This window comes from Nerophis lumbriciformis, linkage group LG19 (genome assembly GCF_033978685.3).
Source record: "Nerophis lumbriciformis linkage group LG19, RoL_Nlum_v2.1, whole genome shotgun sequence".
Classification (NCBI taxonomy): Eukaryota; Metazoa; Chordata; class Actinopteri; order Syngnathiformes; family Syngnathidae; genus Nerophis; species Nerophis lumbriciformis.
The window spans coordinates 39,614,925-39,640,671 of NC_084566.2; the positions used below are offsets into that span (position 1 = coordinate 39,614,925).

The 25,747-nt window shown below is 42.6% G+C and overlaps 1 protein-coding gene across 1 annotated transcript in view; it reads left to right on the forward strand.

Annotated features, from left to right (window-relative positions):
* Positions 1 to 25,747, forward strand: part of ralyl (RALY RNA binding protein like) — a 180,441-nt gene that overhangs the window by 66,537 nt on the left and 88,157 nt on the right. The window contains exon 2 of the mRNA XM_061978784.2: positions 13,859 to 14,133. Coding sequence (XP_061834768.1) covers positions 13,878 to 14,133 — 256 coding nt within the window. The 5' untranslated portion in view covers positions 13,859 to 13,877. The remainder of the gene's footprint in view (positions 1 to 13,858; positions 14,134 to 25,747) is intronic.

Sequence of the window (25,747 nt, forward strand, 5' to 3'; positions counted from 1 at the left end):
CAGTTTGCAAGCAGTTCCAGCACATTCTTCCTCTTCTTCTCATCCTCAAACAGGCTTTGAGGATCTTAAAGACTCATGAATATATCACAACGAGTTTGCTCTTGAAGATTATTTTTTTTCGACTCCCGACTCGGAATGAGTTTGAAGAATAACATAGTCTTTGCTGCCATTTCATTAAAGCAGTTGAATAAAACCGTATTTATTGTTAATCATCTAATTCATTATTGATCCATTAAATACTGATGGTCCCATTTCACCAATGTTGTGTTTGGGGTAAGGCTGCAGCTAACGATTATTTTTCTATCGATTAATCTATAGATTATTTTTTTTCGATTAATCGGTTAATCTATAGATTATTTTTTTCGATTAATCTATAGATTATTTTTCCTTTTACAGTATTTTTTTTTATTTAAAATGAAGATGAAAAAATAAATGTAGGCCAGTTTTTTCAAAAGGCATGACTTTTATTTACAAAATAAAAATAGTATGGCCACTCAGTCAACATTGACAACAACATGACAAAATATTCTGTAACAATGTAAACATTTAAAACTTTTAACATTTAACAAAATTAAAAGTAGCTTATTTGCTTTTTAATGTGCAAATATAAATGTAAACATCCAGTGCAAATCTTAATATTCTGCAATAGTATAAGCATTTCAAAAGTAAAAGTATTGCTTATTTTGCTTTAAAATGTGCAAAAATAAAGATAAACATCCAATACAAAAAAAGTGCAAAACGGAAATATTCTGTAACAACAGTGTAAACCAGTGATCCTCAACAGGCGGACCGCGGTCCATGTCCGGACCCAGCGACGTGTCCGTCCGGACCCAGCACGAATTATAGTAAAAAAATAAAATTATTATTATAATTATAATTATTATAAAACAATATTATAATTGTATTTATCTTTGAGTTATCGCTAGCGCAAGTCAACGTTCTTTGTTGTTTGTTGGGACGGCGTGGCGCAGTGGGAGAGTGGCCGTGCGCAACCCGAGGGTCCCTGGTTCAACCCCCACCTAGTACCAACCTCGTCATGTCCGTTGTGTCCTGAGCAAGACACTTCACCCTTGCTCCTGATGGGTGCTGGTTAGCGCCTTGCATGGCAGCTCCCTCCATCAGTGTGTGAATGTGTGTGTGAATGGGTAAATGTGGAAGTAGTGTCAAAGCGCTTTGAGTACCTTGAAGGTAGAAAAGCGCTATACAAGTACAACCCTTTTTTTTTTTTTTTTAGTCAAATATCTCCACGTTTCGTTTACACTTCTCCGTGTCTCACTCACTCCGTCTCTCTCTTTCTCTCTCTCTCTCTCTCTCTCTCTCTCTCTCTCTCTCTCTCTCTCTCAGAGAGAGAAAGAGAGAGAGACGGAGTGAGAACGAGAGAACGCCACTCTGATTGGCTGATTCCGGGGTATGGGTTGTCATCTCGATCACAACGACGCGCTGATAGGCTGTTACCACCTGGGTCATACACATGTGCACAGTGCATATGGAACCCTTCGCTGCAGGCACACAGTTGTCTCGTATCGCTACTTCGCTAACTGTTCACTCGTCAGTCACTGAATGTGAATCAAATCACAATGGCATGCTCCAAGTTGGCTCAGGCTGGTAGAAGAAAGGTGGACAGGGAAAACCGACGTTTCAAGGAAGAATGGACAGAGCAATATGTTTTCATCCTACCTACTGCAAGTACCAGACCAATGTGTCTAATATGCAACACTACTGTTGCTCTGGTGAAAAGTGAAAATCTGAAACGTCACTATCTGAAAGAGCACCGCGAATTTGAAGAGACATTTCCTCATGATTCAGAGCTAAGAAAAAAAGAAATCACGAGGCTGAAAAAGTCATATGAAATATCAAGCAAGATTTTTGTTAAATCTATGACACAACAAATAGCAAGAGCCCAATTCTCCCATTGAGCAGCTGTGTTTTACACAATGGGGATGTACTGTACCATAATTATATTTGCACATGAATGAGATCTGTTGAGGTCATTTGTTTACCAGGGATAGGAGGGTTGTGTTTAAAAGTATTTATTTTTTGTTAAAACTGAAAGTTTTATTTAAGTTCTTATTTATTTTTGTTTCAAAGAAAATCTTTCATGTATTTTATTGGATATTTATTTTATTTTTGTTAATTTTAAGAAAATGTTAAACTACTACCTACCTCCTGCTACTATATAAGCTTGACCGATAATAAACGGACCCAGCCTGTTTCAAAAAAACATTTGTGGACCTTCAAGATTTGTACTTGAGGACCCCTGGTGTAAATATTTCAACAAAAGTAAAAGTATTGCTTATTTGCTAAAATGTGCAAAAATAAAGATGAACATCCAATACAAAAAAGTGCAAAACGGAAATATTCTGTAACAACAGTGTAAACATTTAAACAAAAGTAAAATTATTGTTTATTTTGTTTAATAACACAACAATGATAGTATGATTAAAGTGAAAGTTAATTGTTCGTTTGTACAACAATTAACTTGTTGTACAAACGAACAATTCGGATCGTGCCCAGATGCTAATAAGTGATTGTGTGCACCAGTAAAAAATCATATAACTTTGTTTTGAATTTGAAAAAAAACCCATTTAATTTTTCACTAAAGAAGGGTTCGGTGAATGCGCATATGAAACTGGTGGGGTTCAGTACCTCGAACAAGGTTAAGAACCACTGATCTAACCACTAGGCCACTGAGTACGTCATCATTGACCAGACTCACCAACAGGAGGACTATCACACTCAACGCGAGTATGATAGTCCTCCTGTTGGTGAGTCTGGTCATCTGTGGGTCCTCAGGTGGCTGTAGAGGCCAATCCGTGATCCACAGACTCTATTGCAGTGGGGGCATATGTGCGTGATTGTCGTGGTAGTAGTGGTGGTTGTGGTGGTGGTCTGAGGAGCTGTTTTGGTAGTAGATCTCTCCTTTCTTTGTTGCCTCTTGGTTTCCGCGGCACGGTGGAGGTCCTTTTCTAATCGTGCTGTGCCTTCATGGACCATCCTGCTCCACAAAACCCTCTGGTGGGCAGCCTCCTCCCAGGTGTTAAAGGTTGAAGCAGCATTTCCTCAGGTGGATTTTGAGGTTATCTTTATACCGCTTCTTCTGCCCCCCTTGGGTGCGTTGTCCTTCCGTCAGTTGTCCGTACAACATCTGTTTTGGAAGGCGACTGTCTGGCATGCGAATTACATGGCCTGTCCATCGCAGCTGGTGCCGAATGACAGTTGTAGTGATACTGGGCATGTTAGCTTCCTTCAGAACACTAATGTTGGTACGCCTATCTCCCCAGCTGATCCTGAGGATCTTGCGGAGACATCGCTGGTGGTACTGCTCCAGAGCCTTCAGGTGTCTGCTGTAGGTGGTCCAACTATCAGCCCCGTAGAGCAGAGTGGGCAGAACTACAGCTTGATATACAAGAAGCTTGATGTTGGTCTGGATGACCCGATTCTCAAAAACGATTTTCTTGAGCTTAGCAAAAGCTACGCTGGCACAACCTATGCGGTGGTGGATCTCGGCATCGATGACAGCTCTCGTTGAAAGAAGACTGCCAAGATAAGCGAAATGCTCCATGTTTCCCAAGATGTTGTTGTCCACATAAATTGTGGGGGGTTGGGAGGGTGTGTCAGGGGCCGGTTGGTACAGGATCTGAGTCTTCTTTATTTTGATGTCAAGTCCCAGGAGTCGGTACGCTCTGGCAAAAGCATCCATGATGTTCTGGAGGTCCAACTGAGTAGGTACTAGGCCACTGAGTAGGTGGCCTAGCACCATATCTTCACTTCGGTCCACTTCTTCTTCCTGTACAAAGCTTTTACAAGTCATAATTAAAGAGCAAAGCCCCCCCACTGTGTCCTCTGCGCTCAGCGTGGGCTCGAATTCAGCGATTCTGCCTTTGTCCAATTTAGTATGAGCTGAAAACCAGCTTTGCATAGTCGACCGTCCAATGACCTTGTCCCGTAATCGTGGGCTTTGTCGAACATCTCGGCCTGAATCTTCATCAACTCCGAAAAGTCTCTGCTGAGCTCCGTAGTTTGTGTTTGATGCAAAGAAGACAGCAGGTGGAAGCCATTCAAACATTAAATATGTCTGAGGGGAAATCCACTGTGGAGAATATTGTTGTGTGTGCACATCTTCATGCTTCCTCTGGGAAATATGCTCTTTCCTATAGATGGCACATATTTCCATTATTATTCTTTTATTTCAATACACACACTTTTGGTGTCTGGCTGGTGTCAAGGTGGAAAAATCATTTGCAGATTAAAGTGTCAGTGTTGAGCTGACTTGCATTTCTTTTGGACCACTCTAACCGCACAAACTGTGTGTGTGTGTGTGTGTGTGTGTGTGTGTGTGTGTGTGTGTGTGTGTGTGTGTGTGTGTGTGTGTAAGTGTGTGTGTGTGTGTGTGTGTGTGTGTGGTGGTGCGGTTGGGGGTGTTTGACCACATCAGCACATTAGCCATTAGTGATGATTAGTGTTGTTACTGAATACAGGCATCTGCTAACAAGATGTTGGTGGTCTTTACTTACTGCCACATATGCTAGTCAAAGATCTGCGACATGAAAGGGTTTTTTAGGAATTACATCCATTCATTCATCTTCTTCTGCTTAACGGAGGTCTGGCAGCAGCCTAATCAGAGAAGCCCAGACTTCCCTCTCCCCAGCCACTTTGTCCAGCTCTCGATCCCGAGGCGTTCCCAGGCCAGCCGGGAGACATAGTCTTCCCAACGTGTCCTGGGTCTTCCCCGTGACCTCCTACCGGTTGGACGTGCCCTAAACACCTCCCTAGGGAGGCGTTCGGGTGGCATCCTGACCAGACGCCCGGACCACCTCATCTGGCTCCTCTCCATGTGGAGGAGCAGCGGCTTTACTTTGAGCTCCCCCCGGATGACAGAGCTTCTCACCCTATGTCTAAGGGAGAGACCCGCCACCCGGCGGAGGAAACTCATTTGGGCCGCTTGTACCCGTGATCTTGTCCTTTTGGTCATAACCCAAAGCTCATGACCATAGGTGAGGATGGGAACGTAGATCGACCGGTAAATTGAGAGCTTTGCCTGCCGACTCAGCTCCTTCTTCACCACAACGGATCGATACAGCCGAAGACGCCGCACCGTCCGCCTGTCGATCTCACCATCCACTCTTCCCTCACTCGTGAACAAGACTCCGAGGTACTTGAACTTGCTAAAATGTAAACTATTGTCAACCTGCACATCAATGCAACCGAGGTCTGGCAGCAGCCTAAGCAGGGAAGCCCAAACTTCCCTCTCCCCAGCCACTTCGTCCAGCTCCTCCCAAGGGATCCCGAGACGTTCCCTGGCCAGCCGGGAGACATAGTCTTCCCAACGTGTCCTGGGTCTTCCCCGTGGCCTCCTACCGGTTGGACGTGCCCTAAACACCTCCCTAGGGAGGCGTTCGGGTGGCATCCTGACCAGACGCCCGGACCACCTCATCTGGCTCCTCTCCATGTGGAGGAGCAGCGGCTTTACTTTGAGCTCCCCCCGGATGACAGAGCTTCTCACCCTATGTCTAAGGGAGAGACCCGCCACCCGGCGGAGGAAACTCATTTGGGCCGCTTGTACCCGTGATCTTGTCCTTTTGGTCAAAACCCAAAGCTCATTACCATAGGTGAGGATGGGAACGTAGATCGACCGGTAAATCGAGAGCTTTGCCTTCCGGCTCAGCTCCTTCTTCACCACAACGGATCGATACAGCGTCCGCATTACTGAAGACGCCGCACCGTCCGCCTGTCGATCTCACCATCCACTCTTCCCTCACTCGTGAACAAGACTCCGAGGTACTTGAACTTGCTAAAATGTAAACTATTGTCAACCTGCACATCAATGCAACCGAGGTCTGGCAGCAGCCTAAGCAGGGAAGCCCAAACTTCCCTCTCCCCAGCCACTTCGTCCAGCTCCTCCCGAGGGATCCCGAGACGTTCCCAGGCCAGCCGGGAGACATAGTCTTCCCAACGTGTCCTGGGTCTTCCCCGTGACCTCCTACCGGTTGGACATGCCCTAAACACCTCCCTAGGGAGGCGTTCGGGTGGCATCCTGAGCAGATGCCCGAACCACCTCATCTGGCTCCTCTCCATGTGGAGGAGCAGCGGCTTTACTTTGATCTCCCCTCGGATGACAGAGCTTCTCACCCTATCTCTAAGGGAGAGCCCCGCCACCCGGCGGAGGAAACTCATTTGGGCCGCTTGTACCCGTGATCTAGTCCTTTCGGTCATAACCCAAAGCTCATGACCATAGGTGAGGATGGGAACGTAGATCGACCGGTAAATCGAGAGCTTTGCCTTTTGGCTCAGCTCCTTCTTCACCACAATGGATCGATACAGCGTCCGCATTACTGAAGACGCCGCACCGTCCGCCTGTCGATCTCACCATCCATTCTTCCCTCACTCGTGAACAAGACTCCGAAGTACTTGAACTTGCTAAAATGTAAACTATTGTCAACCTGCACATCAATGCAACCGAGGTCTGGCAGCAGCCTAAGCAGGGAAGCCCAGACTTCGCTCTCCCCAGCCACTTCGTCCAGCTCCTCCCGAGGGATCCCGAGACGTTCCCAGGCCAGCCGGGAGACATAGTCTTCCCAACGTGTCCTGGGTCTTCCCCGTGACCTTCTACCGGTTGGACATGCCCTAAACACCTCCCTAGGGAGGCGTTCGGGTGGCATCCTGACCAGATGCCCGAACCACCTCATCTGGCTCCTCTCCATGTGGAGGAGCAGCGGCTTTACTTTGATCCCCCCCCGGATGACAGAGCTTATCACCCTATCTCTAAGGGAGAGCCCCGCCATCCGGCGGAGGAAACTCATTTGGGCCGCTTGTACCCGTGATCTAGTCCTTTCGGTCATAACCCAAAGCTCATGACCATAGGTGAGGATGGGAACGTAGATCGACCGGTAAATTGAGAGCTTTGCCTTCCGGCTCAGCTCCTTCTTCACCACAACGGATCGATACAGCGTCCGCATTACTGAAGACGCCGCACCGATCCGCCTGTCGATCTCACCATCCACTCTTCCCTCAGTCGTGAACAAGACTCCCAGGTACTTGAACTTGCTAAAATGTAAACTATTGTCAACCTGCACATCAATGCAGTTTCTATGCCGCTGGACAAAGCTCAAACAAAATCTCGTTGTTCATGTATGACTTAAGTGTTATTATGACAATGACAATAAAGGAATTGATTGATTGATTGATTGATTGATTCTCCACTTGGGGCAAGATCTCCTCCCCAACCTGGAGATGGCACTCCACCCTTTCCCGGGCGAGAACCATAGACTCAGACTTGGAGGTGCTGATTCCCATCCCAGTCGCTTCACACTCGACTGCGAATTGTCAGAGGCAGATATTTACATATATCCGAATTTAAGTGTTACTTCTTTAATTTCATAATCATATTACAAAACAGCTAGTGTTTTTCTTCCAATTGTGGTCTTTTGGTTGTCTGCAAAAACTGTGTACTAACCTTGAATTTGGAATGTAAGAAAGAGAGATACTCCTTCTTCTTATCTAATCTTCTGTCCAGATGCGGAGGACAATGGGCATGTGTTTGGGCTGGAGGGACAAGACTGCGAGGGTGGGAGGGAGAGAGACTTGATAGAGGAGAGGGTTTTTCATTGGAGGGAGGCAGACCATCTTAGCGGCGCGATTGAATGTTCTATGCTGGACTGGTCTCAGTATATTTACAAAGCTTTGCAAATATATTACAAAATACCTATTCTGTCTCTGGTGGTTCTTCTACTCAGCTTTAAGTGTCGTAAAGAGCTTGGGAGCGAGCGACCAGAAACTTGGATTCCCTGGGAGGAACAACTGGTCCAAACGCAACAGAACCAATCCAGTGAGAATTACCAGCAAAATAAAAAAGTCGAAGATCTGGTAAATGAATCTGATAGGAGCACTTTGCTGTTTTGTATTTTACAGAACAAAACATCACCGACTGTATGCTTTTCAAAGATTCTTTATACGACGAAGGCAATTTGCTGTTTTTAAAAAACTCTATACTGCCACATATGCTTGTCAAAGATCCTCTATATCAGTGTTTTTCAACCTTTTTTGAGCCAAGGCGCATTTTTTGCGTTGAAAAAATCCGGAAGCACACCACCAGCAGACATCATTAAAAAAACTAAACTCAGTTGACAGTAAAAAGTGGTTGGATATGACTTTAAAGCATAACCAAGCATGCATCAATATAGCTCTTGTCTCAAAGTAGGTGTACTGTCACCACCTGTCACATCACACCCTGACTTATTTGAACTTTATTGCTGTTTTCCTGTGTGTAGTGTTTTACTTCTTGTCTTGCGCTCCTATTTTATTTTCTCTTTTTTTGGTATTTTCTTGTAGAAGTTCCATGTTTTCCTTTTGAGCGATATTTCCCGCATCTACTTTGTTTTATCAATCAAGAATATTTAGTTGTTTTTTTATCCTTCTTTGTGTGGACATTGTTGATTGTCATGTCATGTTCGGATGTACTTTGTGGACGCCGTCTTTGCTCCACAGTAAGTCTTTGCTGTCGTCCAGCATTCTGTTTTTGTTTACTTTGTAGATAGTTTCGTTCTGCATAGCCTTCCCTAAGTTTCACTGCCTTTTCTTAGGGGCACTCACCTTTTGTTTATTTTTGGTTTAAGCATTAGACCAGCGTTTCTCAAAGTGTGGGGCGCGCCCCACTGGTGGGGAATAGAGACATGACAGGTGGGGCACGAGGAACGGGAGGAAATTTCACTTTACATTTTTTTTTTTAATTATTATATTCTTAGATTTTTTTTTTTACTATGCTTTCATTTTCTATACACACTGTAAATCACTTTGTGATTCTGTCTGTGAAATCCGCTATATAAATAAATGGAAATTACCGGTACTTATTTTTACTGTAGGCTTTATATTTCTCGGTACGAGCGAAAGTTTGACAGACATAGCAACAGTAACTAATGGGGGCGGGGCTAAGCGGAACAAACTTCCGCGCGGATGGGTAGCAGGCTAATGTGTGGATCACAATTACACAAATATATACATTTGTGACTCGCACCTCAAAGGTCGTCGAGCCAGAGCCAGCGCCTGCAGAGAAACAAAAATGTGACGGGCACACACTGTGTCATTCACCGGGAAGCACTCGCGTCAAGGCAGCTCAGCCCCGAACTCAATGAGGTTTTAACAGATGTTGTGAGCGCGGTAAATTTGATCAAAACACGACCACTGAAAGCGCGGCTGTTCTCTGCACTGTGTGAGGAAATGGGAGCTGATCATACAGCCGTGCTGTTTCACAGTGAAGCAAGGTGGCTCTCCTGGGGGAAAGTGCTGTCACTTGCCCTGTCTTGCCAAATGCATAGCTCCTCCTTTTTTTTTTGCAAAGATTGCAAAGTGGCACTTTTATTGTATTTATTATTGAACTTGATGCAAGTTATTGTATTTATTATTGAACTTGATGCAAGTTATAACACTTTTTTTGATTTATTATTGAACTTGATGCAAGTTATAACACTTTTGTTTTATTTATTATTGAACTTGATGCAAGTTATAACACTTTTTTTGATTTATTATTGAACTTGATGCAAGTTATAACACTTTTTTTGATTTATTATTGAACTTGATGCAAGTTATAACACTTTTGTTTTATTTATTATTGAACTTGATGCAAGTTATAACACTTTTTTTGATTTATTATTGAACTTGATGCAAGTTATTTGATTTATTATTGAACTTGATGCAAGTTATAACACTTTTATTTGATTTATTATTGAACTTGATGCAAGTTATAACACTTTTTTGATTTATTATTGAACTTGATGCAAGTTATAACACTTTTTTTGATTTATTATTGAACTTGATGCAAGTTATAACACTTTTATTTAATTTATTATTGAACTTGATGCAAGTTATAACACTTTTTTTGATTTATTATTGAACGTGATGCAAGTTATAACACTTTTTTTGATTTATTATTGAACTTGATGCAAGTTATAACAGTTTTTTTGATTTATTATTGAACGTGATGCAAGTTATAACACTTTTTTTGATTTATTATTGAACTTGATGCAAGTTATAACACTTTTGTTTTATTTATTATTGAACTTGATGGAAGTTATTTTATTTATTATTGAACTTGATGCAAGTTATACCACAGCTGCACAGTTATTTTATTTATTATTGAACTTAATGTTATTTTATGTTATTGAGTTCGAATGTATACAACTTGATGTTCAATAAATTTGAAAATGTTAAAGCTTGGCATTAGCGCTCTGTTGGGGCGATGGGGGCAGGTGGGGCTTGAAAACTCCCCCTTGTCCAAAGTGGGGGATGACAAAAAAAAGTTTGAGAACCACTGCATTAGACACCTTTTTACCTGCACACTGCCTCCCGCTGTTTCCGACATCTACAAAGCAATTAGCTACATGCTGCCACCTACTGATATGGAAGAGTATTACACGGTTACTCTGCCGAGCTCTAGACAGCACCGACACTCAACAACAACACATCGTTTGCAGACTATAATTACTGCTTTGCAAAAAATATTTTTAACCCAAATAGATGAAATTAGATCATCTCCCACGGCACACCAGACTGCATCTCACGGCACACGAGTGTGCCGCGGCACAGTGGTTGAAAAACACTGGTCTATAGGACAACATTCTGGTGTCTTTAGGAATCTGCTGCAGAAACGTTAGTTATTGCCAAGACGCGGACTAAATAGATGGATTGTGTACAAATTGATTGTGGATAAATCGCGTCTTGAAGCAATTGAAGTCAAAAGGAGCGCAGTACTTGATCACAACCAGCAGAGGCGCTGTGGTGTTGCCTACAGAAGGAATTGTGTTATTATCAAAGAGAAGCTGAGCTACATCTGGTGCATGCATGATGCAGATGTTTGGTGTTTCCTGCTGAAAATATGAAATAAAAGTATTGAATCTCTTATTTGCTGCACTTGGTCGAACCCCCCCATCTTTAGAATCAATTCCTTAGTTTGTCATACAACCAGGAGGGGTAAACGCTTCAGGAGGGACTGTTAATTAGGCCTGCTCGACAATATATTGACCTATAAATTATTGCTGATAAATCATTTTACTGGCAATAGTGTTTTGAGACCAAATTAACAACTAATGTAATGATAATACATAATAATAATGCAAGTATACCCCTTCAAATGCAAAAAAAAATGTGTATTCGTCGTATATAATATTTTAGCATTGTATTTGGAACATAAACTTTTAAATCTCCAAGTTAAATTAAACAAACAAATAATCAATCAATCAATGTTTATTTATATAGCCCTAAATCACAAGTGTCTCAAAGGGCTGCACAAGCCACAACGACATCCTCGGTACAGAGACCACATAAGGGCAAGGAAAAACTCAACCCAGTGGGACGTCGATGTGAATGACTATGAGAAACCTTGGAGAGGACCGCATATGTGGGTAACCCCCCCCTCTAGGGGAGACCGAATGCAATGGATGTCGAGTGGGTCTGACATAATATTGTGAGAGTCCAGTCCATAGTGGATCCAACATAATAGTAAGAGTCCAGTCCATAGTGGATCCAACATAATAGTAAGAGTCCAGTCCATAGTGGATCTAACATAATAGTGTGAGAGTCCAGTCCATAGTGGATCTAACATAATAGTGAGAGTCCAGTCCATAGTAGATCTAACATAATAGTGTGAGAGTCCAGTCCTTAATGGATCGAACATAATAGTGTGAGAGTCCAGTCCATAGTGGATCTAACATAATAGTGAGAGTCCAGTCCATAGTGGATCTAACATAATAGTGTGAGAGTCCAGTCCATAGTGGATCTAGCATAATAGTGTGAGAGTCCAGTCCTTAATGGATCTAACATAATAGTGAGAGCCCAGTCCATAGTGGATCTAACATAATAGTGTGAGAGTCCAGTCCTTAATGGATCGAACATAATAGTGTGAGAGTCCAGTCCATAGTGGATCTAACATAATAGTAAGAGTCCAGTCCATAGTGGATCTAACATAATAGTGAGAGTCCAGTCTATAGTGGATCTAACATAATAGTGTGAGAGTCCAGTCCTTAATGGATCGAACATAATAGTGTGAGAGTCCAGTCCATAGTGGATCTAACATAATAGTGTGAGAGTCCAGTGCATAGTGGATCTAACATAATAGTGTGAGAGTCCAGTCCATAGTGGATCTAGCATAATAGTGTGAGAGTCCAGTCCTTAATGGATCTAACATAATAGTGAGAGCCCAGTCCATAGTAGATCTAACATAATAGTGTGAGAGTCCAGTCCTTAATGGATCGAACATAATAGTGTGAGAGTCCAGTCCATAGTGGATCTAACATAATAGTAAGAGTCCAGTCCATAGTGGATCTAACATAATAGTGTGAGAGTCCAGTCCATAGTGGATCTAACATAATAGTGAGAGTCCAGTCCATAGTGGATCTAACATAATAGTGAGAGTCCAGTCCATAGTGGATCTAACATAATAGTAAGGGTCCAGTCCATAGTGGATCTAACATAATAGTGAGAGTCCAGTCCATAGTGGATCTAACATAATAGTGTGAGAGTCCAGTCCATAGTGGATCTAACATAATAGTGTGAGAGTCCAGTCCATAGTGGATCTAACATAATAGTAAGAGTCCAGTCCATAGTGGATCTAACATAATAGTAAGAGTCCAGTCCATAGTGGATCTAACATAATAGTGAGAGTCCAGTCCATAGTGGATCTAACATAATAGTGAGAGTCCAGTCCATAGTGGATCTAACATAATAGTGTGAGAGTCCAGTCCATAGTGGATCTAACATAATAGTGTGAGAGTCCAGTCCATAGTGGATCTAACATAATAGTGAGAGTCCAGTCCATAGTGGATCTAACATAATAGTGTGAGAGTCCAGTCCATAGTGGATCTAACATAATAGTGTGAGAGTCCAGTCCATAGTGGATCTAACATAATAGTAAGAGTCCAGTCCATAGTGGATCTAACATAATAGTGAGAGTCCAGTCCATAGTGGATCTAACATAATAGTGTGAGAGTCCAGTCCATAGTGGATCTAACATAATAGTAAGAGTCCAGTCCATAGTGGATCTAACATAATAGTGAGAGTCCAGTCTATGTGGATCTAACATAATAGTGTGAGAGTCCAGTCCATAGTGGATCTAACATAATAGTGAGAGTCCAGTCCATAGTGGATCTAACATAATAGTGAGAGTCCAGTCCATAGTGGATCTAACATAATAGTGAGAGTCCAGTCCATAGTGGATCTAACATAATAGTGTGAGAGTCCAGTCCATAGTGGATCTAACATAATAGTGTGAGAGTCCAGTCCATAGTGGGGCCAGCAGGACACCATCCCGAGCGGAGACGGGTCAGCAGCGCAGAGATGTTCCCAACCGATGCACAGGCGAGCGGTCCACCCCGGGTCCTGACTCTGGACAGCCAGCACTTCATCCATGGACCCACCGGAACTGGAAAATAATTTGCACTTGAATAAAAATCACAAGTGAAAGCAATTAAAATACTATCTATTCTGTCTCTGTTAAAGGGGAACTGCACTTTTTTTTTTAATGTTGCCTATCGTTCACAATCATTGACAGATGGATTTTTTTAATGCATTCTACATATTAGATCAATGTAAATAAAGGGAGCTCCATTATTCCGCCCATAAAATCAAGTGGGGATCGAACCTGGAACCCTCAAGTTGCTGGCACGGCCACTCTATCAACCGAGCTACAAGTGATTATATTTTGGCGCTGATCTAGATTTAGGACTTTGTCATTATTATGCGATAGGGAGTTAATTCTGCTTATTATTTAGTGAGCTACATTTATTAGACATGCATGAAACAATAAATACATCGGGGATTAATAAATAAAGCATTTCTGGATCTGACGTGTTCCCCCATGTTTACCCATCAGGCCTTGCCGCAGGTCTAGGATGACCGGGAAGACCCAGACCAGCAACGTGACGAACAAGAATGACCCGCGCTCGCTCAACTCCCGCGTCTTCATCGGCAACCTCAACACGGCGGTGGTGACCAAGGCCGACATCGAGGCCATCTTCGCCAAGTACGGCAAGATCCTGGGCTGCTCCGTGCACAAGGGCTTCGCCTTCGTCCAGTATGTCAGCGAGAGGAACGCCAGGGCGGCCGTGGCCGGGGAGAACGCCAGAGTCATCGCGGGACAATCACTAGGTAATGTTGCTCTAAAGCTGTCAATCAAACATCTTTCAGCGTCTAATGGTTCTGTTTCGACGGGTTGTATCAAGTAAAGTCACCATTGCACATTTCATGTCCGAGAAGGAGAAGGAAGAAGCGGAGCTTAGTTTTGATCCCTCGCATTCTCCTTGTCTCAGTCCTGTCTTTAAATGTTATTGTGGAGGTTTTTAACAAAGTTAAGGCACGTCCGTATCCTCTCTCTCTTCCTGCTCCCGGCCGCTTACTGTTAGAGACAACAGGTGATTAGATTAACACGCACCACCTGTGAAATCTAATCACCTGCCCAGCTGTGTCTCGCCGTCAGCACTGCCCCGCCCCCGTCTGATGGCGCTCTGTCCTCAGCAGCATGGACAGAGGCGGTGACCTTTGCCCCTGCAGGCAGCGCTGGCCACACCTCCCCCCACAGTTATCAAGCAGGGGGAGAAGACAGGAGAGAAAATGTGTAGCAATAGATGAAGAGAAATACATTTTTGATAAATTAAGTTCAATTTAAAGGGGAACATTATCACAATTTCAGAAGGGTTAAAACCATTAAAAATCAGTTCCCAGTGGCTTACCGTATTTTCCGCACTATTAGCCGCACCTAAAAACCACAAATTTACTCAAAAGCTGACAGTGCGGCTTATAACCCGGTGCGCTTTATATATGGATTAACATTAAGATTCATTTTCATAAAGTTTCGGTCTCGCAACTACGGTAAACAGCCGCCATCTTTTTTCCCCGTAGAAGAGGAAGTGCTTCTTCTTCTACGCAAGCAACCGCCAAGGTAAGCACCCGCCCCCATAGAACAGGAAGCGCTTCTTCTTCTACTGTAAGCAACCACCCGCCCGCGTAGAAGAAGAAGAAGCCCGCGGATATTACGTTTCATTTCCTTTGTGTGTTTACATCTGTAAAGACCACAAAATGGCTCCTACTAAGCGACAGGTTTCCGGTTCATGAAAAGACGCAATCTCTCCATCCGCACACGGACTACTATTTCACAGCAACTGCCTAAAGACTTTCAAGAAAAGCTGGCTACTTTCCGTGCATATTGTAAAAACAAGATAGCTGAAAAAAAGATCCGGCCAGAGAACATTATCAACATGGACGAGGTTCCACTGACTTTTGATATTCCTGTGAACCGCACTGTGGATACAACGGGAGCACGTACGGTGAATATTCGCACCACAGGGAATGAGAAGTCATCCTTCACTGTGGTTCTAGCTTGCCATGCTAATGGCCAGAAACTTCCACCCATGGTGATATTCAAAAGGAAGACCTTGCCAAAAGAGACCTTTCCAGCCGGCGTCATCATAAAAGCTAACTCGAAGGGATGGATGAAGAAAAGATGAGCGAGTGGTTAAGGGAAGTTTACGCGAAGAGGCCGGGTGGCTTTTTTCACGCAGCTCCGTCCATGTTGATATACGACTCCATGCGCGCCCACATCACGCTGGTTTTTAATATATTATTAAAGTTTGACTGACCTATCTGACTGTTTTTTTGACATTCCTTTAGCGCAGTTAGATGCGGCTTACAACACGGGGCGGCTTATAGGTGGACAAAGTTTTGAAATATGCCGTTCATTGAAGGCGCGGCTTATAACCCAGGGCGGCTTATGGTGCGGAAAATACGGTATTTTATTTTTCGAAGTTTTTTTCAAAATTTTACCCATATCCCTAAAAAAAGCTTCAAAGTGCCTGATTTTAACCATCGTTATAAACACCCGTCCATTTTCCTGTGACGTCACATAGTGAAGCCGACACAAACAAACATGGCGGATAGAACAGCAAGCTATAGCGACATTAGCTCGGATTCAGACTCGGATTTCAGCGGCTTAAGCGATTCAACAGATTACGCATGTATTGAAACGGATGGTTGTAGTGTGGAGGCAGGTAGCGAACACGAAATTGAAGAAGAAACTGAAGCTATTGAGCCATATCGGTTTGAACCGTATGCAAGCGAAACCGACGAAAACGACACGACAGCCAGCGACACGGGAGAAAGCGAGGACGAATTCGGCGATCGCCTTCTAACCAACGATTGGTATGTGTTTGTTTGGCATTAAAGGAAACTAACAACTATGAACTAGGTTTACAGCATATGAAATACATTTGGCAACAACATGCACTTTGAGAGTGCAGACAGCCCATTTCAGGCGTGCTAAGAACATATATTTTTCCACGATTTCAGCACTCAGGTTAACCATACCTAAATAGACACAAAATACTGCATTACACAAGACTACCCGAATGTACTCGAATGATTGAAAAAAATAAATGTTTTTAAGCTAAATTATTGGTAAACACAGTTTATGTATAATAATTTACGTAAAACCGCGAGTAATGAATAAAATTTTCATCAATTAATATATTCTGTAGACGTACCCTCATCCGCTCTCTTTTTCTGAAAGCTGATCTGTCCAGTTTTGGAGTTGATGTCAGCATCTGCTTTGAGTGTCGCAGGATATCCACACATTCTTGCCATCTCAGAATCAGAATCAGAATCAGCTTTATTGTCATTACGCAGGGTAACGAGATTGAGGCCATTCCATACAGTGCTAGAAAAATAATGCGTAAATACATAAAAATATAGAAGTGCAATGAATATAGGGTGAAATGAATATATACATGAAAAAAAAAACCAAAAAACAGGGTGGTTGGTGGAATGGGTTATTGCACCGAAGAGAAGGCAGTTATGAGGGACAATGGGGCAGTCCGTTCAGGATGGTTATGGCCCTGGGGAAGAAGCTGTTCTTTAGTTTGTTTTGGTTTTAATGCACCTGTAGCGCTTCCCAGAGGGCAGCAGGTGGAACAGGTCAGAGCCAGGGTGGGTGCTGTCCTTGATGATGGCACTGGCTCTGTTGAGGCAGCGGGAGGTGTAGATGTCCGTCAGAGAGGGGAGAGGGCGGCCGATGATCTTCTGAGCCGTCTTGACCACTCTTTGCAGCCTCTCCCTGTCTGCTGCAGTGCAGCTGCCGTACCATACCGTAATACAGTAGGTCAGCAGGCTCTCGATGGACGAGCGGTAGAAGGTCAGCAGCAGGTCAGGCTTCAGGTTGTACTTCCCGAGGACTCTCAGGAAGTGTAGCCGCTGCTGAGCCTTCTTGATGATTGATGTGGTGTTGACTGTCCAGGAAAAGTCGTTAAGAGATGTGGACTCCAAGGTACCTGAAGGTGTCGTAGCATAGCTTTCGTCGGTAAAGTGTGCGGAACAAACGACTGACCATTTCGTCGGCTTTCCCCACAGCCTCGTATTTTGAACAAATTTCGTCCAATTTCTTGCCACTTTGGCATCTTTGGGCCACTGGTGCAACTTGAATCCGTCCCTGTTCGTGTTGTTACACCCTCCGACAACACACCGACGAGGCATGATGTCTCCAAGGTACGGAAAACAGTCGAAAAAACGGAAAATAACAGAGCTGATTTGACTCGGTGTTTGAGAAAATGGCGGATTGCTTCCCGCGCTCCGAGAGCGAATAATAGAAATGCGTTTAATTCGCCAAAATTCACCCATTTAGAGTTCGGAAATCGGTTAAAAAAATATATGGTCTTTTTTCTGCAACATCAAGGTATATATTGACGCTTACATAGGTCTGGTGATAATGTTCCCCTTTAAAAGATAAACAAAACACCACGTCACTGACTGAAAATAATAAAACAGCTGTTTATTCATTTTGGGAGTGAACACAGTTGTCAGAACCCTGGTTTGTAATTTATTAATAAAGTTTGACTGACCTATCTTGACTGTTTTGTTGACATTCCCTTTAGCGCAGCGCCATCTAATGGATGCATAACGTAACCCCAGCCTCTACTGCAGTGTCTATTCTATGCGCCTTATAATGCGGTGCGCCTTATATATGAAGATTGTTTTAAAATAGGTAATTCATTGAAGGTGCGCCTTATAGTGCGGAAAATACGGTATATATTCGATATATCGCCCAGCCCTACGTTAGTCTAGCCCAGGGCAGCTGTGGCTATGAAAGTGTCATGACTTGGACTGTGGAGTTTTTGTTTTCCCAAGATGCAAGAGAATTTGGATCGGACATGGCTTGAAGGTGGGTACATGATTTATTTAACACTATAACTACAAAGAAAGGATCAAACAAAAAGCGCGCACAGGGGCGGAGGTACAAAACTAGACTATAAACACAAAACTTGCACATTGGCAGAAAACTATGAACAATTAAACAAAACACTAACTGTGGCTTAATAAACACACTTACTGTGGCATGGGATCGTGAACAGGGCTTGAAAAGCGAGGATAGCAGGGTGAGAAAGGCTATGACTCCAGGACGAACAACAGAAAATGAAAAGCTTAAATAACACAGACATGATTAACAACAGGTGCGTGACTCAAAACAGGTGCGTGACATGACAGGTGAAACTAATGGGTAACTATGGTGACAAAACAAAACAAAAGTACACAAAAAGTCCAAAAATAAAACCTGGTCACACAGACATGACAGAGCCCCTCCCTTAAGGACAGATACCAGATGTCCATTAAAAAAAACCACAAAAAAAAACAATGATCATTAGTCATGGGAGGGCGGGTGGGGGACATGGCGGTGGGTCGCCAGACCACGTGTCCCCGAATCCACCGAGGCAGAGTTAGGTGGCGGCGGCGAATGGAACGCCGCTGCAGCAGGCGAGGCGGGCACCCAGGGAATGGCCACATTCGTGGCCGACTGGGAGGTGGGCGCACTTGGCGTGGCGGGCGACCAGGTAGCGGCCATATCCGTGGCCGACTGGGAGTCAGGCGCGTCGTCATCGTGGCAGGCGTGGCTCGGTGTGGTGAGTCAGGCGGCGAAGCTCGACGTGGCGCATCAGGCGGCGAAGCTCGACGTGGGTCTTGGTCTTGGTCTTGGCATGGCGGGTCTTGGTCTTGGCATGACGGTTCTTGGTCTTGGCATGACAGGTCTTGGTCTTGGTCTTGGCATGGCGGGTCTTGGTCTTGGCATGGCGGGTCTTGGCGTGGCGGGTCTTGGCATGGCGGGTCTTGGTCTTGGTCTTGGTGTGGAGGGTCTTGGTCTTGGACTTGGCGTGGAGGGTCTTGGACTTGGCGTGGAGGGTCTTGGACTTGGCGTGGAGGGACTTGGACTTGGCGTGGAGGGTCTTGGTCTTGGACTTGGCGTGGAGCTGGTACCGGAGTCTGCCGTGGAACTTGGCGTGGTGGAGCTGGTGCTAGCCTTGGTGCGGCAACAGGTGCAGCGACAGGTGCTAGCCGAGGTGCAGCGACAGGTGCTAGCCGTGGAGCTGCGGCAGGTGCTAGCCGTGGAGCTGCGGCAGGTGCTAGCCGTGGAGCAGCGGCAGGTGCTAGCCGTGGAGCAGCGGCAGGTGCTAGCCTTGGAGCAGCGACAGGTGCTAGCCTTGGAGCAGCTAGCCGTGGTGCTAGCCTTGGAGCAGGTGGAGGTGGCCTAGCTGGGGGTTGCGGCTTGGCAGGTCGGAAGACTGGTGAGGGCGGTCGTGCTGGAGGTTGTGGCTTGACATGGTGATGCAGAGCCACCCCACCTACACAGCTCCCGACCCCAGCCCCCCCCTCAAGGGGCGGATACCAGACGCGCTCTCTGCGGTCTGGAACTCTCTCTAGGGGTGGGCGGGGGGAGGCAGAAACGTCCCCTTTGAATTGTCCAAAATGTCTTTTTTGTACCTGTGTTTTTGTGGGTGAAAAAAAAAGATTTTGTGACTTGGGCGTGACTTGAGTCCTGGGGGGCGGGGCATGAAATTTGGGTGGCTTGTCTTGACAGGATCTAATGTTCAAAATCATATTTTGGTAGTGTTGAATCATGGTCATGGGATTGGAGTCTTTTGCTGGAGGTGAGTGATCAAAAGAAAAAGAGTTGAAAAAAAAATCCTGGTCTGTGACTTCATTTTGGAGCTGCGGAGCTGGCAGCAGCCTGCTTCCCCCCGGAGTGGGAGGAGCCTGCGGGAGCGCTGCGTGCGGTCTGCTCGCCTTCCCTGACGTCCTCGGTCTGGAGCGGCGCTTCCGGGATTGCGGTGACGCAGCCTCGTCCTCGGACCAAATGGAGCTAATAGGAATAAGCTTCCCATTTGGCCCCCACGTCAGGTCTCGCTCCGCCATGGCTCCTAACGACTCCCAATTTCCTTCTTCTACCAAATTCCTTGCGGGAAAGCGATTTGCTGGAGTCATAATGTCATGACTTGGACTGTGGAGTTTTTGTTTTCCCAAGATGCAAGAGAATTTGGATCGGACATGGCTTGAAGGTAGGTACATGATTTATTTAACACTATAACTACAAAGAAAGGATCAAACAAAAAGCGCGCACAGGGGCGGAGGTACAAAACTAGACTATAAACACAAAACTTGCACATTGGCAGAAACTATGAACAATTAAACAAAACACTAACTGTGGCTTAATAAACAAACTTACTGTGGCATGGGATCGTGAACAGGGCTTGAAACGCGAGGATAGCAGGGTGAGAAAGGCTATGACTCCAGGACAAACAACAGAAAATGAAAAGCTTAAATAACACAGACATGATTAACAACAGGTGCGTGACTCAAAACAGGTGCGTGACATGACAGGTGAAACTAATGGGTAACTATGGTGACAAAACAAAACAAAAGTACACAAAAAGTCCAAAAATAAAACCTGATCACACAGACATGACAGAAAGTAGCTTACCACCAGCAGGAGTGAATGAATGATGGCTTCTCACTTCTCTGTGAAGCGCTTTGAGTGTCTAGAAAATATACATCTAATCCGTTATTATTATTATTATTATTATTATTATAAAGCAAAGAATGAGTCATGAAATAACCGAGATGTTTTTACATTTTTGAGCTCTTATTGAACTCTGACGACACATTCTTTTATGTTTGCAATTGAATGTTATTTGATCACTCAACTGGAAGAAAGAAATGTGGAATGGCTGAGTGGATCCTACTAAATCCTGCTGATATTACTTCTTGATTTATTCCCGAGCTCATGTATAGTATACTGCACGCTGTCCTTGAAGGGCGTTAAGTGGACAAAGGCTGAGTGTGCGTCATGTTCATTAGTGGGACAATGGAGTCAACACGTCTAGTGACAACATCCTTCCCCGGGAGCCGAAGCAATCAACTCTGTTTACTTTGGAAGACACCTCATCGTGTTCTGATACAACTGCGGCGGGTCAAATGGGACACTGTCAAGACTTGGACTATGGCGTGGTTTGTTCTCCCGTGGTGCAAATGAACATTTGGACCAGACATGGCGTGAAGGTGAAGACATTATTTATTTTACACTAACAAAGGAACAAAAAGCGCGCTCAAGGCGGAAGTACAAACTTGACTAACGAAACAAAAAGACTTGCACGTGGGCAAAAAACTATGGACATGAACAAAAGTCGCTAACTGTGGCATGAATAGAAAAAACTTACTTGACATGGCATGAAGTGCGCAGAGGTAAACAGAGTGAGAAGCAGAAAGTCAGGGGTATGAATCCGGATGTCGCCAGCACGACAAACTGAAAACAATGAACTTAAATACTACAGACATGATTAACGAAAACAGGTGCGTGACTCAAAACGTGAAAGAGGTGCGTGACTTGACAGGTGAAAACTAATGGGTTGCTATGGTGACAAACAAGAGTGCACAATGAGTCCAAATGTGGAACAGGTGAAACTAATGCGTAACTATGGAAACAAGACAAGGGAGTGAAAAGCCAGAAACTAAAGAGTCCAATAACTAAACAAAACAAAACATGACATGACTAAAACAAAACATGATTACACAGACATGACAGGACACGATGAAAAAAAATTCAATGCATCTTTGAGCATTTATTAAAGGGCTGTTTGACACTTGCTCAAAGTTGCATTAAATTAAAGTCACTGCTGTCTCATACATACGTCGTGATCAACACAAAAAAAACAGTCCAAAAGGAGCAACTAACAGTTTGCAGTCATGTTGTTACGATAGAATTAACATTTAATGACAGATAGTCATGCAAACAGCCCGTTTTTATGTGTCATTGAGTAATTAAAACTAGAATTAAATACATGTTTTAAAAGGGACTGTTTGCAATGTTTACACCAGAGGTCCCCAAACTTTTTGACTTGGGGGCCACATTGGGTTAAAAAATTTGGCTGGGGGCCGGGCTGTGTATATATATATATATATATATGTATATATATATATATATATGAAAATGTATTTTTAGACAATATGATTTGCCTACGCGGCTAGGAGACACAGAGTAACAAGTGGTAGAAAATGGATTAGAAAGGTAACATTTAATTAAAAAAAAGACAATAAATAAATAAATATATATATATATATATATATATGTATACATATACATATATATATATATATATATATATGTATATATATATATATATATATATATATATATATATATATATATATATATATATATATATATATATATATATATGAAAATGTATTTTTAGACAATATGATTTGCCTACGCGGCTAGGAGACACAGAGTAACAAGTGGTAGAAAATGGATTAGAAAGGACACATTTAATTAAAAAACAGACAATAAATAAATAAATATATATATATATATATATATGTATACATATATATATACATATATATATATATATATATACGTATATATATATATATATATATATATATATATATATATATATATATATATATATATATATATATGAAAATGTATTTTTAGACAATATGATTTGCGTACGCGGCTAGGAGACACAGAGTAACAAGTGGTAGAAAATGGATTAGAAAGGACACATTTAATAATAAAAAAAGACAATAAATAAATAAATAAATATATATATACATATATATATATATATATATATATATATACGGTATATATACTGTATATATATATATATATATATATATATATATATATATATACATATATATATATATATATATATATACGGTATATATACTGTATGTATGTATATATATATATATATATATATATATATATATATGTATGTGTGGGAAAAAAATCACAAGACTACTTCATCTCTACAGGCCTGTTTCATGAGGGGGGGTACCCTCAATCATCAGGAGATTTTAATGGGAGCATTCGCATACCATGGTTTATATAGGGCACAGAGTGGGTGGGTACAGGCTGGCCTAGGGGCGTGGTGATTGGCTCATGTGTTACCTAGGAGGTGTTTCCGTCTATGGCGGCATGCTGTTACAATTTCGCTGCGCTTGTTGAGGGATGACAGGTCTGGACGGTAAATAATAAACAGTTTCTCTTTCAAGCATAGGTTGCATCTTTTATTACCACTATTGTAAGGTGTGCTGGATGCAAGAATTTGCCATGTTATTGAATATTCAACATTATTGTCTTTGAGGTCCCAAATGTGTTTGCTGAGTTCTGTGGTATTTCGCAGGTTTTGGTTCCTGAAAGAAGCCTTGTGATTGTTCCATCTGGTTTTGAATTCTCCCTCGGTTAATCCTACATATGTGTCGGATGTGTTAATGTCCTTGCGTATTACCTTAGATTGGTAGACAACTGATGTTTGTAAGCACCCCCCGTTGAGAGGGCAATCAGGTTTCTTTCGACAGTTACAGCCTTTGTTGGTTTTGGAGTCGCTCTGTCCGGGGGCCGACGGCTCATTTGCAATTGTTTTGTTGTGGTTTGAGATGATTTGTCGTATATTGTTCATGCATATATATATATATATATATATATATATATATATATATATATATATATATATATATATATATATATATATATATATATATATTTATATATTTATTATTATTTGTATTTATTTTTTTCTTTTAACTTGATACTTTCCGCGGGCCGGATTTTGGACGCTGGCGGGCCGTAGTTTGGGGACCACTGGTTTACACAGATGACTAGATGTATTTTTACAGAGTATATCCCGCCCTCTCACAGCGTCTCCGTATTGACTTTATTACGTACGTACGTAACACAAGCACACGCCTTAGCTGTAGGTGTAGTTAGCTAATCATAGCAATATGGATAGTGTTATGGTTGGAGGAGGGAGTTGTGACAGCACAGTTCCACAAGGGGGCAGTAAAGCAAATATCACCCTTACTTGAGATATTTCATCTTACTTAGATTTCAGTTTTTGCAGTGTACACAATCATTTACAAGATTCTCCCCTTTGGACGGAGGTTTTTAGTCCCAAGAGGCAAAACAGTACAGATGCAGTTTTGTCCCAGGTGCCATAACATAACTAAACAAGCAGTATAGTTTATAGTGTGTTGGCAAGTCATTTTAGTCTATGCTGTCCAGTCTTTTGTTACGCCCAAAAATAGTTACTACACTGCAAAAACTGAAATCTAAGATGAAATATCTCAAATAAGGATGATATTTGCTTATTTTCTGTCTGATAAGATAATTCTTCTCACTAAGCAGATTTGATGTTAGAGTGTTTTACTTGTTTTAAGGGTTTTGGTCCTAAATGATCTCAGTAAGATATTACAGCTTGTTGCTGAGATTTGATGACCTATATTGAGTAAAACATGCTTGAAACTAGAATATCAAGTGTTGCAAAGCTGTGTCATCAACACTCACAAGTATAAAACTACTTTTTTAAAGTAATCATTTCTTATTTCAAGCATGAAGAAAAAAAAATCATAACAATTGTGACTCATAATTAAAACAGATGACAGCCAAATGGACTTTGCTGTTTTATTTTCAATGAAACAATAGAAAATAGGTACTCATATAGTAGTACAGTTGGCACAGTACAGTAAACTGACTATTTAAACATTTAACATGTGACATTTCAAACAATTTTGAACAGAAATAGTTCATGCACACTCAGATAAATTCTTCAAAATTGTCATTTCTGTGTGACCATGTTTTGTATTAGTCATGTTTTGTTCAGTTTAGTTGTTGGACTCTTTAGTTTCTGGCTTTTCACTCCCTTGTCTTGTTTCCATGGTTACCCATTAGTTTCACCTGTTCCACGTTTGGACCCATTGTGCACTCTTGTTTGTCACCATAGCAACCCATTAGTTTTCACCTGTCACGTCACGCACCTGTTTCACGCTTTGAGTCTCGCACCTGTTTTCGTTAATCATGTCTGTAGTATTTAAGTTCATTGTTTTCAGTTTGTCTTCCTGGCGACATCCCGGATTCATACCCCTGTCACACTCTTACCTCTGCCCACTTCATAGTCTATGCCAAGTAAGTTTTTTTTGTTTATTAATGCCACAGTTAGTGTTTTTGTTTAATTGTTCACAGTTTCTGCCTATGTGCAAGTTTTGTTTAATAGCCTAGTTTTGTACCTCCGCCATTGTGCGCGCTTTTCGTTTGTTCCTTTTTTGATATATAGTGTTAAAATAAATCATGTATTCACCTTCACGCCATGTCTGGTCCAAATCACTTGCACCTCGGGAGAACAAACCAAGCCTTAGTCCAAGTCGTGACAAAAATTACAATAAAAAAAACATTTGGCCGGGGGCCGGGCTGTATTTATGCGCACTAATTGACTGAAAGAGCACGCACTTGGCGCGATGATGTCATGTTATCCATGGAAAAATGCATTTTTAGACAATATGATTTGCCTGAGCGGCTAGGAGACCCCGAGAGTAACAAGCGCTTGCCTTGTTGCCTTTCCATTAAGAACAATAAATTAGTTTTTAGTATAAGTAAATGTAA